Here is a 17,051-nt window from a genome sequence, read left to right as displayed (position 1 = left end):
TCCCAGCTCCTGCACGCACCCACTGCCCGTTCACCTTCTCATACCCCATGCGAATAAGGGATCGTGCAGTGTATGTGTCAGTAAATAGTAGATGCCTGGAGGTCTCTCCCTCTACTGATATATCATGCTGTCGGAAGATTAGGGTGAGTATCATACCATAAGGCAGGGAGACTCTCGAGTTGCATATGACCTTTCTCATCTGCCTAAGCATCATAGCTGGGAGGTTCAGGGGAATGCCCTAAACAATGTGCTCCATGACGACTAGGTCTCGCTCAGAAATGAGATCAAATCTTCCGCTTTTCGGAAACAAAATCCGACCTATGAAGTTGTACAACAACCTCATCTCAGCTGAAAGAGAGCTTGCTATTACATTTTCAAAATAGTCAAAATCATCATTCTCAAGAATCAACTGTAGAGCTCTCAACTTATTTTCAGGCTTTTCTGGAGTTGCTCCTTCGCAGGAAAGATGAAGCAACTCACTCAAACTTTCTTCGAAAATCCTAACCCTTACTCCTCGGACTTCAGATATAAGCCCTCCCATTCCAGATTTCAGGAAGGCATAGAACTCACGAACCAACCCTGGGTAGATCACCACATCTAGGGAGCAAAGATACTTCCATCCTTACCTTCGGATCCAATCACCCAACCGGAACCCTTCTTGATCCAAAAACTCGGAGTGGATCCTTCTTCCCGTGGTAACCGGTCTCCCCGCAAATTTTGCAAGTTGGACTGAAGGGGAGGGAGGAGGAGGAGGCTCTACACGTGTCTCACCTTGTGGAGGCACTGTAGAAGGCTCTGTAGCATTTCTATCAACACGGGTGGTCCGTGAAACCCTCCTGGATCGCTTGGCTATGGCTTTCTTGGGTCCCATTTCTTCAAGATTTTGATCTAACGGCTTTGGGAAGCTTCCTTCTACTGTTTGGAGATGATTGGAGGAGATTTGAGAGTGAAAAATAGAATTTTTGGAAGAGGACAAAGTGAAAACAGTGCCCTAAATTGCTCACGGGTCCCCCTTTTAACAGTGGGGTCCCGTCGTTGGGTCGACCCCATTCTGGGTTGGGTCGACCCAAGTTCAGAAAGTTTTCCTTCTCTTCCTTTTCCCTTTCAAAAAAAATTTTTTCTTTCTTCCAATCCTTACAAATTCTTACTGGAACAATGATACATTAGTAAGGAATCTATAGACGACTATTTTGACTAATGTTTCATAGGTTTTTAGAAATGGAAGGAGAGTATCATGAGACATCTTGCTCCTTTGTATATCTCCTTAATCAAAAGGATCACATATTCCTAATTCCCTCCTAAGCATGCAAAATCTATCTTCACTCAAAAGTTTTGTGAATATGTCAGCTAATTATTTGTTAGTACATACATGCTCAATACATATGTTCCCATTTTGCACATGATCTCTAATAAAATGATATCTTATTTCAATGTGTTTGGCTTTAGAGTGCTGAACCGGATTTTTAGTAAGGTTGATGGCACTAGTATTATCACACTTTATAGGAATGTTATCTAGTTTAATTCCATAGTCCTCTAGTTGTTGCTTAAGCCATAATACTTGAGCACAGCAACTGTCGGCGGCTATATATTCAGCTTCAGCCGTTGACAGTGCTACTGAATTCTGCTTTTTGCTAAATCATGATACTAAATTATTTCCTAAAAATTGACATGTTCCACTAGTGCTCTTCCTATCTAATTTGCATCCAGCAAAATCTGCATCAGAGTAGGCAAGCAAATCTAGACAGGAGTCTCTTGAGTACCATAATCCTATGTTTGTAGTTCCTCTCAAATATCTAAGAATTTTTTTAACAGCACTTAAATGTGACTCCTTAGGATCTGATTGGTATCTAGCACATATTCCCACACTGAACACTATGTCTGGTCTACTAGCAGTAAGGTAGAGCAAGGATCCAATTAATCCTCTATAAAGCTTCATATCTATACTTTTCCTTTCTCATCTTTATCTAGCTTACTAGTGGGATTCATTGGGGTGCGTACTCCCTTATGATTTTCATTCCCAAACTTCTTTAATATTTACTTTGTATACTTAGTTTGATGAATGAAGATACCTTCTTTAGTTTGTTTGATTTGTAATCCGAGAAAGAAATTTAGTTCTCCCATCAAACTCATCTCGAATTCTCCTTGCATTAAATTAGCAAACTCTTTGCAAAGATTATCATCTGTGGCACCAAAAATTATGTCATCTACATATATTTGTACCACTAGCAGATTTTTGTCTTTTCTTTTGAGAAAAAGTGTTTTATCTACATTTCCTCTACTGAAATCATTATTCAGTAGAAATTTGCTTAGTCGATCATACCAAGCCCTAGGTGCTTGTTTTAATCCATATAATGCCATATATAGTCTAAACACATGATTTGGCAATTCATGATTTTTAAAACCAGGAGGTTACTCTACATATACATCTTCCTCTATAAAACCGTTTAAGAAGGCACTTTTTACATCCATTTGATACAATTTGAAATCCATGAAACATGCAAAAGCTAGAAGTAATCTAATAGCCTCTAATCTAGCCACGGGAGCAAATGTTTCCTCAAAATCTATTCCTTCTTCTTGATTGTAGCCATTAGCTACAAGTCTAGCTTTATTTCTTATAACTACCCCATTTTTATCTAATTTATTTCTGAAGACCCATTTTGTTCCAATTACAGAGTTATACTTTGGTCTCTCAGTTAATGTCCATACATTACTTCTTTTGAATTGATTTAATTCTTCTTGCATAGCATTTATCCAATTGGTGTCTTTTTCAGCTTCTTCATAAGTCTTAGGTTCTAACTGTGAAACAAAAGCAAGATAATCATTTAAATTTCTAAGAGAGGATCGAGTTCTTACCCCTTGAGATGGATCACCAATGATTAAGTCTTTAGGGTGTCCATATGCATACCTCCATTCCTTTGCTAAGTCTTAAGATTGTGGTGGCACGCAATCATTTTCCATCTCTTGATTTGGCACGTCATCAAGATTCAATTTTTCAAAGTCAATAATTCCAGCATCATCATCAAGAATACTTTCTCTCCTAGGAGACTCACTATCAGACTCATCAAAAATAATATTAACTGACTCTTCAACTATAAGAGTTCTTTTATTGAATACTCTGTATGCCCTGCTAGATGTAGAGTATCCTAAAAAGATACCTTCATCTGACTTGTTATCAAATTTACTTAGATCCTCCTTGCCATTGTTTAAAATGAAACATCTACATCCAAATACTTTAAGATACTTAGCAGTTGGTTTCTTATTCTTCCAAAGTTCATAGGGAGTTTTCTTGGTTATTGGTCGTATTAAAACTCGATTTAAAATATGGCAAGCGATACTTATAGCTTCAACCCAAAAGTACTTTGGAAGATTTGACTCGCACAACATTGTGCGTGCCATTTCTGACAAGGTTCTATTTTTCCTTTCAACAACTCCATTTTGTTGAGGCGTTCTAGGTGCTGAAAATTGATGTGAGATACCATTTTCATTACAAAATTCTTCAAAGTGTTGATTTTCAAATTCAGTTCCATGATCACTTCGAATTGCTATTAAGGTGAGCTTCTTTTCATTTATGATATTTTTATAATATTTAAAGAATCCTGAAAATGCTTCATTCTTATGTGCAAGAAATGAAACCCATGTATACCTTGAAAAATCATCTACTATAACTAGTCCATACTTCTTCCCTCCTAGACTCGCAGTTCTAGTAGGTCCAAATAGATCCATATGTATGAGTTCAAAGGGCCTAGTAGTCGATACTATATTCTTTGATTTAAAGGATGATTTTGTTTGCTTTCCTAATGAACATGGTCCACAGATTTTGTCCTTTTCAAAAATCAATTCTGGCACATCTTTTATTAATTCCTTCTTGACTAGTTTTGATATTAAGTCCATACTAGCATGTCCTAGTCTACGATGCCAAAGCCAACTTGTTTCATTTTTCTTTTCTTCATTAGTAATTAAACATAATCCATTTTTCTTGCCTAATTCATGAAGGTCTACCAAGTAAATATTTCTTTTCCTTTGACCTATAAGTACAATGCTATTATCTTTAGGATTTGTGATTATGCAAACTGAGGCTTCAAATGTGACTTTAAACCCTTTATCACAAAATTGACTTATGCTAAGTAAGTTATGTTTCAAACCATTAACTAATAAGACATTTTCTATAAAGAAAGATGGAGTAATAAAAATTTTACCCTTTTCAATGATATATCCTTTTCCATTGTCTCCATAGGTTACTACTCCACCCTTTTTAGATTCCAAGGTGACAAATTATTCTACGTCACCTGTCATGTGTCTTGAACAGCCGCTATCTAGATACCATCGTTTATCCACCTTATTAGCTGCAAGACACCCCTGCAATCAAGATCAAGAATAAGCTTTTGGTGTTGGGAACCCGCCCATGCCGCTGATATTTCAAAAATTTTTCAGATGGCAGCGGAATCGGCATGCACGAGTTCGACGTTCATCGCATGAACGTTGTTTCGAGACCTTTCGTAATTAGGTAAGAATTAAAACTTTTAAAACTAATAGGAAGATCAAATCTTCACCTTGCGCGGGTAGATGATCACCGCAAATCTGAATTCGTGGTTTTGGAAGAAGGTTCGCTTGAAGCCGTTCAAACGTCCGGCCTCTACGGGTATCCACACGAAGCAGGATCCGATCCAAGCTCTCTATCTCACCGGGGTGCTAGCTCCCTTGCAGAGATAGCTTTTGATGGCTGATCTCCTCTCTTTCAATCAACCCTTGATTGCACTTGAGAGGAGGAAGAAGAAGGATGAAGAAGAGGAAGAAGATCACAGCCCTTCGCAGCCTTCTTCTTTTCTTACGCGTTGAAGCCAAGAGGAAGGAGAAGGGATGCCGCCAAGCTTCAACTTGCTTGCACCTTGCTTGCGGCCTAACCAAGGGAGGAGAGGGGAGGGTGGCGGCAGCAAGAGGAGGATTCTTCAATGCCTTAGGGCGCCGGCCCCTAGTCCTCCTTTTATAAGGATTGGAGCTCCTAACAATTAGGAGTTCCATGATAACTTACCAAAGGAAGGGGGCGCCGGCCCTAGCTCTTCATGTCGCCCTAGCCAAGTGAAGAGGGGCTGATGTCCTTCTTACTTGGTTAACCTAATCCTCTTCCAAAGAGGATTAGGTGCCTCTCTTATGGTTTCATCCCAATCCAATTAGGATTAGCCAAATTGGGTTCAATCTATGCTAGTCCTAATCCAATTAGGACTTGAATGAACTATGACTCATTTGAACTCTTCAATCCTAATCCAATTAGGAGTCATGTTGATTCATTAGATTAATAATTAATTAGGACTTAAGGAATCCTAATCCAATTAGGATTTGTTTAATTCTAGTCCTAATCCAATTAGGACTCTAATTTGAATCCAAAGTCCTAATCCGATTAGGACTCTAAGAATCCTACTCCAAGTAGGAATCCAATTTTGATTCAAAACTCCTAATCTCATTAGGATTGAGGAATCCTATTCCAAGTAGGAATCCCAGTCCTACTCCAACTAGGATTCCCAGTCCTAATCCAATTAGAACTCTGGGTATCCTACCCGAAGTAGGATTTCTTGTTTCAAGTCCAATTAATTAATTCCCTTTCCTTCTTCAACTTCTTATCAATCAAATTGATTACTTGTGATTCCTAATCACGATTTCAACCATCGGATCGGTCAATACTTCTAGTGTGTGTGACCCCATAGGTTCTATTCTGACTGGTAGTGAGATATATTGTGATCTCTATCTCAATATCATTGAAAACTCCTTTCAATGGGTTGGAACGATTCCAACTCAACTCATTAGGGTTTATCGATCATCAAGATAATCCCTATGAGTCCCACCATCCACCAGTGACACCTAGCAGCATGTAGTGGCTACCCAGCAGAATGGAATGATGAACCTCTAGGTGCAGTTAACGTGTGATACAGTCCTACTATCGTGGATCTCTACAGGACGGAGGTCATGGACAACTCGTCAAACCCCATCGTCTGTCATATGTCAAGATTTATTCGACTTGAGTTCGATAGTGGAAAACTCTTTTTTCACTTTATATTACTGCCCTGGCCAAGGTCTTAGAACTCAGTCTAACAAATCACATAGGATCACTCCTCTTCTATCAAGGTCGATAGATTCCTTATAGGTGCATACCCTACTCCTACAGTGAACTTACTGCAGCCAATCTACACTGCATGGACCCATATGGCTAGAGACCATGTATGTGTGCAATCAAACTACAATAACCTCACTGTGAGTAGCCGAAGCACCGCAGGTCAAAGGACCAGTCACACTACTGCAACATCAAGCAAGTCACTGACGAGTGGATAGACATCCAAGTGACTTCTTGTCTTGGTCACGCTCAGTACCCTTGTTCTCTAACAAGCACCTGCACTATCATTTCAGTGTCCCTACACTGTGGACTCGAGTCTCGTCCATCCAGAAGGAAAGTGATCTGTGCACTGATCGGATCGATCACCGTCCTCGTGATGATCCATTGATCAGGAGCATTTAGAAATTAATCACCAATGATACATGGCTCAAATTCTCAACTCTTGAGAATATGTATCATCATCTTATTAATTCCTTGGACGATTCATAGACACATAAATAATATGAATGAAAAGATGCCTTTTATTTATTCAATAATAAATAGTCAAGTACAAAATTATGTCCCTAGAATCAACAATGTGTCAGCCAAATTGGCTTCTACGGCATACATCTAACATTAGGTACCCAAACTATGTTGGGTCCTTTAGGGTTAGTACTTGATGTTCCTTTTGGAACCCAAACTTTCTTAGATTTAAGCTTATAATTATTACTCAATTTGTTGTAGCTGGACTTTCTATAGTTACATTCATATACTTTATGTCCTAATTTATTGCAGCAATGACAAGTTATATTTTCATTTTTGGCTTTCACAAATATATTCTTTAAGTATTTTTGTTTCCTATTTATTTTATATCCTAATCCAGCTTTATCATATACAGCTTTTTGACTATCAAGAATCATATTTAATTTGGTTGAGCTAAGTATAAACTTGTCTACTAAGGATTTGTATTTTTTAGCATCTTCTTTTAACTTGACATTTTCAGCAATTAGATTCTTGGTTTTATTTGAGAATCTTCTACTTAATGTTTCATAGTTATTAGATAGTTTCAGCTTATCTTTGATAAGAGATTGATTTTCATCTTTTAGAACTTTATTTTTGTTGATTAGTTTTTTGTGTTCTTCCATGAGTTCTAAAAATGCATCATGTAATTCATCAACAGTAAAATCACATTCAAGTTCAGAATCTACCTCATCGTCATTAGCCATATGGTAGATTTGAGCCGTCTCTTGTTGATCTTCCTCTTCCGAACTTGACGCCTCACTTTCACTCCGTTCAGCCATGAAGTTCTTCTTTTTAAGTTTTCGTGCCATCCACTTCAATTTCGGACAATCTATCTTGAAATGCCCGGGCTTGTTACACTCATAGCAAATTGGCGTTTCCTTTTCTTTTTCCTTGTCCTTACCATTTTCTTTGCTTGAACTACCTTTGAAGAAGGGCTTCTTTTTATGAAGTTTCTTCTTTTCTCTCATAAATTTTCTGAATTTTCTTCCAAGCATAGCCATTCCTTCTTCATCAAATTCCTCATCATCATCAGATTCTTCCGATTCAGTTTCCTGTTTTGGAGTGGTAGTCTTTAATGCAATGGTCTTTCTTTTCTTGACTTAATCTTCTGAATTTTGCCTCATGGTCAACTCATGGGTCATGAGTGATTCTAGAAGTTCCTCCAATTGCAGTGTATTGAGGTCCTTTGCTTCCTGAATTGCTATTACCTTGGCCTTCCAAACTTTTGGTAGAGATCTGAGAATTTTTCGCACCAATTCAGAGTTAGTGTAAGACTTTTCTAAACTCTTTAGCCCATTTATGATTTCTGTGAAACGAGTAAACATTTTAGTTATGGACTCAGTGGATTTGATTTTAAACAACTATATTTATGTACTAATATGTTTATTTTTGACTCCTTAACTTGATTAGTTCCTTCATGTGTGACCTCAAGTTTATCCCAAATTTTTTTTGCGGAGATGCATGTAGATATTCTATTGAATTCACTTACATCTAGTGAACAGTAAAGTATATTAATCGCTTTAGCATTTAGTTGTGCTAGTCTTCTATCACTTTCATTCCAATCCATTTCTGGTTTGGGTATGATAGTGCCCTCTACACTAATTGTGGGTGTGTGAGGTCCTCTAGTTATAATATACCACAATTCATAGTCTAGAGCTTGAATGAATATCCTCATCCTAGCTTTCCAGTATGTGTAATTAGTGCCATTAAATAGAGGAGGTCCATTTGGGTTGTCATGATCTTTGTCTCTTGATTGTGAGATCAACAAATACTATATGAGCACCTCGCTCTGATACCACTTGTTGCCCAAGGTGACAAGCCAAGAGAGGGGGTGAATTGGTTTTTCTAAATTTTTGCTATCTTACTTTAGTTAATTGATGAGTGAGTGAAATTAGAACAATGCACAATACAAACACACAAGAAGTATAATGGTTCGGTGCTCTCCTAAGCACCTACGTCCACTCCCCAAGCGACCCCTTGGAAATTCACTATAACCCCTCAGATTACAGTTGGATTGTTTTCCGGGCTCACAATCCAAAAACCTTTACACTTTGATTTTCCGGGATCACCAATAACTTTTGTTGGTTTTACGGGCTCACCAACGAACCTTCACAATTGGTTTTACGGGTTCACCAATAAACCTACACCGTTGGTTTTGCGGGCTCACCAACAAACCTTTACAAGGTGATTAACAAAAGAAAGAAGAAAGTTGAAGCACCTAGATGAGCAAATATAATAATTATAAGCTACAAAGAAGAGTTTAGAAAATAGTTATCGCTTGATGAGACTTCTCTCTTCTTTGTCAAGAATGCTTCACTCTTCAAGGGTGGATGGAGCTCTTGATATCTCTTGGAATCTGCTCAACCACTTTCTTTCAACTCTTGAATGAAGCACTTGGATGAAGAAGATTAGGGCACTTGTCTTTCTTGTGTAAGCTTTGATCTTTTTGCAAAAGGATATTCTTCTCTGATGAATAGTGTCCCTTTAAATAGTTTTCTTACCCATTGGACATCCCTCATTGGTCAGATTTCAAAAACTAGCCGTTACTTACTGTTTGGAGGTCAAAAAGTACTTCTGCAGAATTAGCCGTTATGCTTCTGCCCATGCTTGGGTCGACTCAACTTTTACTAGGGTCGATCCAACTTTCACTTGGGTCAACTCATGCAACATTGGGGTCGACCCTCTCAGGAACCATAGAGCCTTGTGTTTCAGCCTTCCTTCACTTGGGTCGACTCAACACTTTTTGGGTCGACTCAAGGTTGGTTTGGGTCGACTCAAATTTCACTTGGGTCGACCCTCTCAGAGATTCCAGAGAACTGATTTTTGAATGACATAGACTTTGGGTCGACTCATGTTCTGTTGGGGTCGACTCAAGGTTGGGTTGACTCAAGTTCCATTTGGGTCGACTCTCTCAGGGATTCCAGAGACTTGTTTTCTTGAAGCTTGAAGATGGGGTCGACTCAACTTTCACTTGGGTCGACCCAAGTACTGTTCATCCGTGCCATTTTTGCAGAAGTGTGCCAGATGTTTCCTTGATGTGCCGGGGTCGACTCAATCAAGCTTGGGGTCGACTCAATCCATACTTTGCTGCAACTTAAGGTTAGATTTATCCATATAATCAATGAAATAAACTTTAAACAATTTTGATATATGTCATGGTGGTGCTACATACTCTAAACAATGAAAATTACTATTGTCCACTTAAGAGTATGTTTCACTTGAAATTACAATGAAATAAACTTACCAATGTCGGAATCCCGTGCGCAAGGCAAAGGGACAAGAACCCGACAATGATCCTCCATAAGTTTGGGGCGAGTTGCGCTGGGACGAGCCGATACTCCACCAGCAACTCATTCATGAACTCATGGAGGGAAAACCGCAGGCCGGCCCAGAGCGTATCAATGTACACCCCGATCGACTTGGTGGAGGTTTCGTCACCCGGCCCTCCGACCCTGTGAGTTCGAGATGAAACTCGGGCCGGAAGAAGAACCGAGAACGGACCAGATCTAGGTCTTCTTCGGTTAAGGTAGATCCGACCTCATCGGGACCAAGACCCATCTCAGAAAAAGGAAAAACAAAGGAAAAGACAAGGAGCGAAAGAGAAAACAAGAAGTAAAAGGAAAGAAGGAGAGAAAAGCAAATATTGAAGGAAAGGGACCCCCCGAGCCAATGTGGGAAGACGACCTACTATGGGGACGCCGGAAATCATCTCTGAACACCGCCGAAAACTGCCTCTGAACGCCGCCGGAAAGACTCGGTCGCAACCAGGAGAGAAAGAAGGAGAACAGAAAGAAGAAAGGAAAACAGCAGTAACAAACGGCCAGGCAGGACCTTCTAGGGCTAAGTTGGAGGGTTTATATAGCCCCTCCCGACGGCCCAGATCGGCGGAACAAAATCCCACCTTCTGTCCAGATTATGCCACGTGTCGGCCCCAAAAATCGAAGCGACATATTTAACCTGGATCGACGCTTCAAATACAGAATCGAGGCAGTATCCCGTCGGATCCCAGGACCCCATCATGAGCTCATCGGGCGAGGCGGCCTCGAGGGGCGAAAAGGCGTCGCCCATCTCCTCTCATTAAAAGGTGCCCCGAAACGTGCAAAACGCCGGAATAATTTAAGACCCCCTGGCCCCCACCAACGCAATAAAGGCCACTACCTTCCATGCCCGAGCTCGCAGACGGCTCGAACTTGGAAGTCGGGGGTAGTGTTGGAAAAAAATAAATCGCCCCAAAGCACGTGAGTAGGCCGTCAGCACGTGGTCGAAGGCGCCCGACCTGGAAGGCGCCCGACCTGAAAAGCGTCCGGCCTGAAAGGTGCCCGACCTAGAAAGCGTCCGATCTCAGAAGCCAGACCTCTCCAACTGCCCGCTGTGGTCACGTCCTTCTACAGCCCGATCTGGGACCATGCCTTGAGCGGCTTACTCAACAATTAATGCGCATAGTCTCTGTAGACTTCCGGCTTACTCAACAATTAATGCGCACGGTCTCTGCAGACCTCCGGCTTACTCAACTATTAATGCGCATGGTTTCTGCAGACCTCCGGCTTACTCAACAATTAATGCGCATGGCTCCTGCTATCTACGGATCTCAAGCCCTCACGGCAAATCTGCTCGGCTGCGTCTGATCAACCATGACACCTCCTTGGCTCCGGCCTGATCTCCTACGGAAGGCATTAATTCACACGATCGTGCATTAATTCATACGACATGCTCAATTATACGGTAACTTCGCCCCGTCATATCACAGGTAATCCAGTACTCCTCTATAAAAGGGAAACCCTCCCATCTTAGGGAGGGTTGGACTCTGAAAACCCCGGTGACATATTTTCTTCTCCTTCCATACACTTGCCCCCTCTGACTTAGGCATCAGAGGGCCGGTGTCGGAATCCCCGGGCACCGGCTTTTTGCAGGTCTCCCGGAGGACGCCGACGGACCGCCATCCATCGTTCCCGCACCGGAGCTCCTCCTTCTCAGCCGACGGCCGCCTCCGGGTCCAATTTCCAGCAACAATATCCAATCCAAATTGTCACAAATATATCATGTGATTAAACAGATATGCTGCCAATGTAGAATAAATTACACTATCAAATACATTAGAGCATATACGTTCACACCACATCTAGACTGATGACCATGCTGTATAGACTAACAAGAAGTCTAGGAAGTCTATTGAAGACCCTTGCTTGGGGTTGACAGAAGCACACAAGGGACCCTTTGATGGGTTCTACCAAATACTAGAGAGAGATGAGAGAGAGAAATAAGGGAGAAGAGAGAAAGAGAGAGCGAGCAAAGCAAGGAATCATGGTGCTAGCGATGGGGTGGATCTTGACCGTTGATTGGGAGCTGTCCTCAGCTCTAGTGAGCATCGGTCATAAAGGCCGAAGAGCTAGTGATCAATGGCAACAATGGGCGGGGGCATAGCCAGCAGTAACCAGAAGGAAAAGAAAGAAAAAGAAAGAGAGGCTTGGCTTGAAAACAGCGGTCTGGTGGTTGATTTGTTGTTGGTTCAAGCCTCGGCTCGCTCATCGATAAGAGGCTCCATGTTTGGTGACAAGCTTTTGAAGAGTGAAAAATTGGAGGGCTGATGGGGCTTTTGGGTCACAGAAGTACAGAAGAAATTACTGCTGAGATAAGACAAGTGTATTTCAAGTTAAATCTCGATGATTCCTCCAATGAATCCGACTAGCGGCAATAACATACTGAAGAAGGTATGCTCATACTAGCTTGTGACCAGTTCGTACAAGTTCGTATACCATGCCAGGGTATATTGAAACAAGGAGAGGGAGGGGAAGAGAGAGAAGGAGTTTTCTTGGTTGTATCCATACATGTTATGTATAATACTTCCATTTTAGCAAAAAAAAAAAGAGGAAGAAGAAGAAGAAAGAAGAAGAAGGAGAGGGAGGAAGAGAGAGATGGGGAGGGAGGAGGGGGAAAGAGAGAGGGGATTCACTTGGTTGGGCAACGTCATCATCATCATCTATGGATGGGATGCCGTCGGACATGTCTGGATTCGGAGGAAGAGGGCTTCGAGGAATAGAGGAGGCGAGAGAGGGAGATAGAGGGCTCAAGCTCCAAATTTGGCCTTCAAGCAAACTCCAACAAAAAGAGAGAATATAATTGGAGAGAGAGTAGCTGAAGGAGGAGGCTTCACGAGGCTTCAAATGTCTCAATTTTGGAGAGTTGAAGCCGCAAGGGAGGTATGGCACATGCATCAAATTGATAGGCTGAACCGTACCAGTAACAGACTAGTTCAACATGGTCTCATAGACCGTACCAGTAACTGATTAGTTCAATATGGTCCCCTAGACACTAGGAGATAGGTCAGATGATAAGAGTTGGTGAGAGATATTCTTGTTACAGACAAATTTGGTGGCAGCCATGATGAGCACAATAATAGGGGCCAATGATAGAAAAACCTAAGAAAGAAAAGAAGAAAAAGAAGATGTTGATAAAAAAGAGAGGAAGATAATATAAGGTGCAATGCGCGGTGTGTTTGAAGGGTAGGCCTTCAAGCGTCCCTCTAGGACCAGGCCAGACCAAAGGGCAAGGCCTGCGCCATAGCCTCACAATATACCCTAATTAATATTGGTTAGAAGGTGGGACAGGAAAAAACAAAGACTCAACATGTGAAGAGCATAGTAATTTGAAAAAAATTATGTAAAGAGATAATCTTATTATCTAGAGAACCATACTATCATGTTTTAACAGCATGCTATTAAATAACTTGGATACCTTCCAATTCACTAACCAATAGCAAGTGCAACTACTCACTGAGTAAGATCAATAAAAACACCAAGACTTTTAATAAACCTGCACCATTTATATCATAAATAAACCTGCAACATAAAATATGTCAGATCGACAAGAACAGAGAGCTGGATGTCAATTTTCGGACAGAATGTTCACTTCAAGTGGGGATATTGATTAGGCATCCGTTCTCTAGGCATCAACGAGGAAACAATATAGTTAATTATAAACTTCATATTAAAAATGCTGTTAACTAAATATAAAATTATCACCCTGATTACATGCTCTACTGCATTTCACAAACCTTAATATTGAATATTGTAAAATAAGTAGACATGCGACCAAATATATATCTAATGTGTGTTTGGTAACGAGCAATAATAGTTCAATACAAATGTCCTCCAGATGAAAGGGAAGTTAGCTGAATACTGTAGGCTTCCTTTAACTCAGCCAGTACTTCTGCAATTGTTGGCCTCTCTGAGGCATCTCTCTCCACACATCTTACAGCTATAGAAGATGCCTTTCTCATGCTTTCTGCATCGAAACAATCCTTCAAGCTTTCATCCACAATCTCAAGGGAACCGGCTTGCAGGTAGGGCTTTGCCTGTGGTTCATAAATTAAGATCAGAAATAATGTACCAACAATGGTATAGTAAGTTATCAGATTTCATCCCCAGGGATAAATTGTATATACTAACAGGGTGATAGAAACTGATATTTATGCATTAAGGCATTAACACAGAAAGGTGGAAAGGTATAAGAGGTTTAGGGGAAAGAAGAATCTCTCTTGAATCAATTGCTTCCGTTTCCAGAGAGTAAATGATGAGAAGATCTGTTTGTTTGCTCACTGGAAATAAAAGTCTGAAGCAAGAATCAAGAAAACTGAATATTTATAGCATACAGAGTTTAATTCTATCGTCAGGATATAGAAAAAGAGATAGTTGACAGTGTATGATATCTAAATGTGAAAATAATGGTTCTAACTGTGAAACTAATCCTAAATATGTTTTTCCTATCCAATTAATATTTTGTTTCTCAAATATTTTCCCTTATGAAAAGAATAAAATTAAATAAGGTTATTCTTAGTTTGTGAGATTGAGTGTAAGTCTTAATATGTGAAAAAGAAGACTGAAGATAGGTTGATTCACATAAAGTGCAATAGTGCTTGACAGGAAAGTCAAAGTGCAGAGAGTACCCATAACACTAGACTGTAAGAATCTGGAGAGCCAGCATGACTCAAAGGTTCTCGACCACAAATCAACTCTAATAAAACAACACCAAAGCTGTAGACATCACTTTTCTCAGTCAATTGCTGGGTGGCATAATATCTGTAAAGCAGAAGTAACAGGGAGGATTTTAAAAATTTAAATCAGAAAGAGAAATCAAAAAATAACAGGAAACGTAAGACATACTCAGGGTCAAGGTAACCAGCAGTGCCCTTGACAGCAGTAGTCACATGGGTTGCATCTGCCCGAAGCACCTGCTTGGAGAGGCCAAAGTCACCAACTTTTGCATTCATCTCCGAGTCTAAGAGGATGTTGCTGCACTTAACATCACGGTGGATAATACGTGGATTGTTCCCGTTGTGTAGATAGTCCAGTCCTTTTACAAGAAAAATGAGATTCAGAACTGACAGTATCATATGCATTGTAAGTTCTTTCATACGCCCCAAAAACAACCTTACACAAACCACTAAGCTGTATTAAAATGCATTAAAAGTAATGCAAAATTTCTAGCAGGCAGCTTAAGAGCAAGGGTTGAAATCTCATGCTCACCAGCCTTGTACTGGCTGTTATGGACAGACATCATCGGAACTGGGCCCATATCTTGTCTTATCAGCCATATTAACTCATATCACCACCTAAGTAGAGGCGTATTGACCCCTATCACTCGATGTACATTTTTCTTTTTCATTTTTGCTCAGTTGTACCTGGGCATATTGAGGTGTACCACCCCTATCAAGGATAATACTATATCAGCCAGTCATTGATATGATACAAATCTTCAAGGCTTGGACTATGGATTCTCCTATGAACTTCTATTTTTTTTTCTTCTTATTTCTAGCTTACCAGCCAATCTATCTTTATAAAGTAAACCTAATAGCAATATTTGGCTGCAAGGTTCACAGTACCGGAACCGACATCCACACCAGTACACCAGTGGTATGGCAGCGTACAATTTTGTGCCATGCTATTCCAGCGTGAACTAAGAAAGCAAAACCAGCAACGAAGTGGGAGAGAGAGAAGGTGAGGAAAAGAGAGAGAGACGGAAGAACGGAGGGAGAGAGCGGGAGAGGGCGGCAGAGAGAGAGAGAGAGAGATGGAGGAAGGGGGAGAGAGAAAAGGGAAAAAAGGAAAAGAGAGAGAGAGGGAGGGAGAGGGAGACAACAGTGGAGAAGCTCCTATTTTGTAAAATAAATAATAGAATGTGAAAATACCAATGCAATATGGGCTGCTAGCAGTAATTTATATTGTAAAATAAATCTACAATTTAACTTGGTAAAGCTTCTAGCATGCGGTAAGACTTGCAACTAAAGTTTGGAAAAATAGAAACACAAGACGTTTCTTTAGTGTTATATCAGAATGAACATTTTTTAGTATGAAATCCTCTTGTATAATGGTGTCGAGTTATAAGACCTAAAACCAATGTCTCCAAACTGATCCAAACCACCCGGTTTGGGGCATAAAGAACTAAAGTGCGCAAATAGTTTAATTCAACATTTCAGTTTGGGACTTGATGTGAGCCAGCTCGAACCACTCCAAGCTAAGGGGAACCACCCAGTTTTGCTTGTTTTTCAGTGGGTTGACTTAGCTCGAGGGCCAAACTACCCAATTATCTTTAAACCCCTGCAACGTGGTTCTTGCTTGATTGCAATCACCTTGCATGAGCCTCTCATATATGAGTTATGATCCTTTGTGAGGTCAAGGTCCTAGCCACTAGGATTTTCGGCTTTTCACCACTAAAGCTGATGACGACATTGACGATGAGGCCAATGACATGTACTCCCCTCTTTTGTCTCCTCCCCTCTCTCCCCCGTCTCTCTCCGGCTATCTCTATCCCCCCCTCACCCTCTTTATCTCTCCCTCCTCTCTTAGAACATTAGGGAACTTGTGCATGAAAAACTTTCATAAAGGCCCACAAGATTAAAGATGAACCGAACCACCACACAGCAAATTGAATGAGTCAGATCAGGTAGACTAGCTTGCAATTCAACTTATCATGTGGGCAAACTTGTCAACCATTGTTTATGGTGCGATTCATTATATCTAAGAAAAATTCAAAATCTTGAATAAATATCAGAAAATTTATTGGTGTAGCGCCTTGTAGGTTGTATCTTTTTACATATTTGCATATGATTTTGCTTAGTACATGAGAATAACAAACATTGCAAATGTACAAACCAAGGTCTGCAAAATTGGTCCTAGGTGCTATATCAATCAGGAACAGGGTCAATACAAGACCGCACTATACCAACACATAATATGCCAATAAGGTGCCATTTCCAAATTTATAGAAAAATGAGGGGGCAAGGGAGGGAGGGAGGGAGGTACAGTGTACCTGAGGTGGTGGTAGATATAGTGGAGTAGATATAGTGGAGCCAGCGAGGTTGATCAGCAGGAAACATTGACATCAAGCAGTTAAGGGAGATCAACTACAGACAGAGAGAGAGAGAGAGGAGAAAAGAGAAATCCCAAATCCT

The 17,051-nt window shown here is 40.6% G+C and overlaps 1 protein-coding gene across 1 annotated transcript; it reads right to left on the bottom strand.

The window, feature by feature from the left end:
* Positions 1 to 13,567: 13,567 nt before the first annotated feature.
* LOC103724286 (probable LRR receptor-like serine/threonine-protein kinase At5g48740) lies at positions 13,568 to 15,314 on the bottom strand. The gene is made up of 3 exons (XM_008815498.4): positions 14,764 to 15,314; positions 14,547 to 14,679; positions 13,568 to 13,955 (listed from the first exon to the last, which is right to left on the bottom strand). The coding sequence occupies exons 1-3, from the start codon at positions 15,012 to 15,014 to the stop codon at positions 13,737 to 13,739; spliced, it is 603 nt and encodes a 200-aa protein (XP_008813720.2). The 5' UTR covers positions 15,015 to 15,314; the 3' UTR covers positions 13,568 to 13,736.
* Between the last annotated feature and the right edge of the window lie 1,737 nt (positions 15,315 to 17,051).

The sequence above is a fragment of the Phoenix dactylifera genome, unplaced genomic scaffold (assembly GCF_009389715.1).
Source record: "Phoenix dactylifera cultivar Barhee BC4 unplaced genomic scaffold, palm_55x_up_171113_PBpolish2nd_filt_p 001741F, whole genome shotgun sequence".
NCBI lineage: Eukaryota > Viridiplantae > Streptophyta > Magnoliopsida > Arecales > Arecaceae > Phoenix > Phoenix dactylifera.
This window is presented reverse-complemented; position numbering and strand designations above follow the sequence as displayed.

Bases quoted from the DNA above. Each gene is read 5' to 3' on its own strand.
- LOC103724286 (XM_008815498.4), bottom strand. From the start codon at position 15,014: ATGAAAGAACTTACAATGCATATGATACTGTCAGTTCTGAATCTCATT. The intron at 14,680-14,763 runs GTATGTCTTACG...TCTGCTTTACAG, and splicing joins GCTGGTTACCTTGACCCTGA to ATATTATGCCACCCAGCAAT. The intron at 13,956-14,546 runs GTACTCTCTGCA...TATGAACCACAG, and splicing joins CTTACAGTCTAGTGTTATGG to GCAAAGCCCTACCTGCAAGC.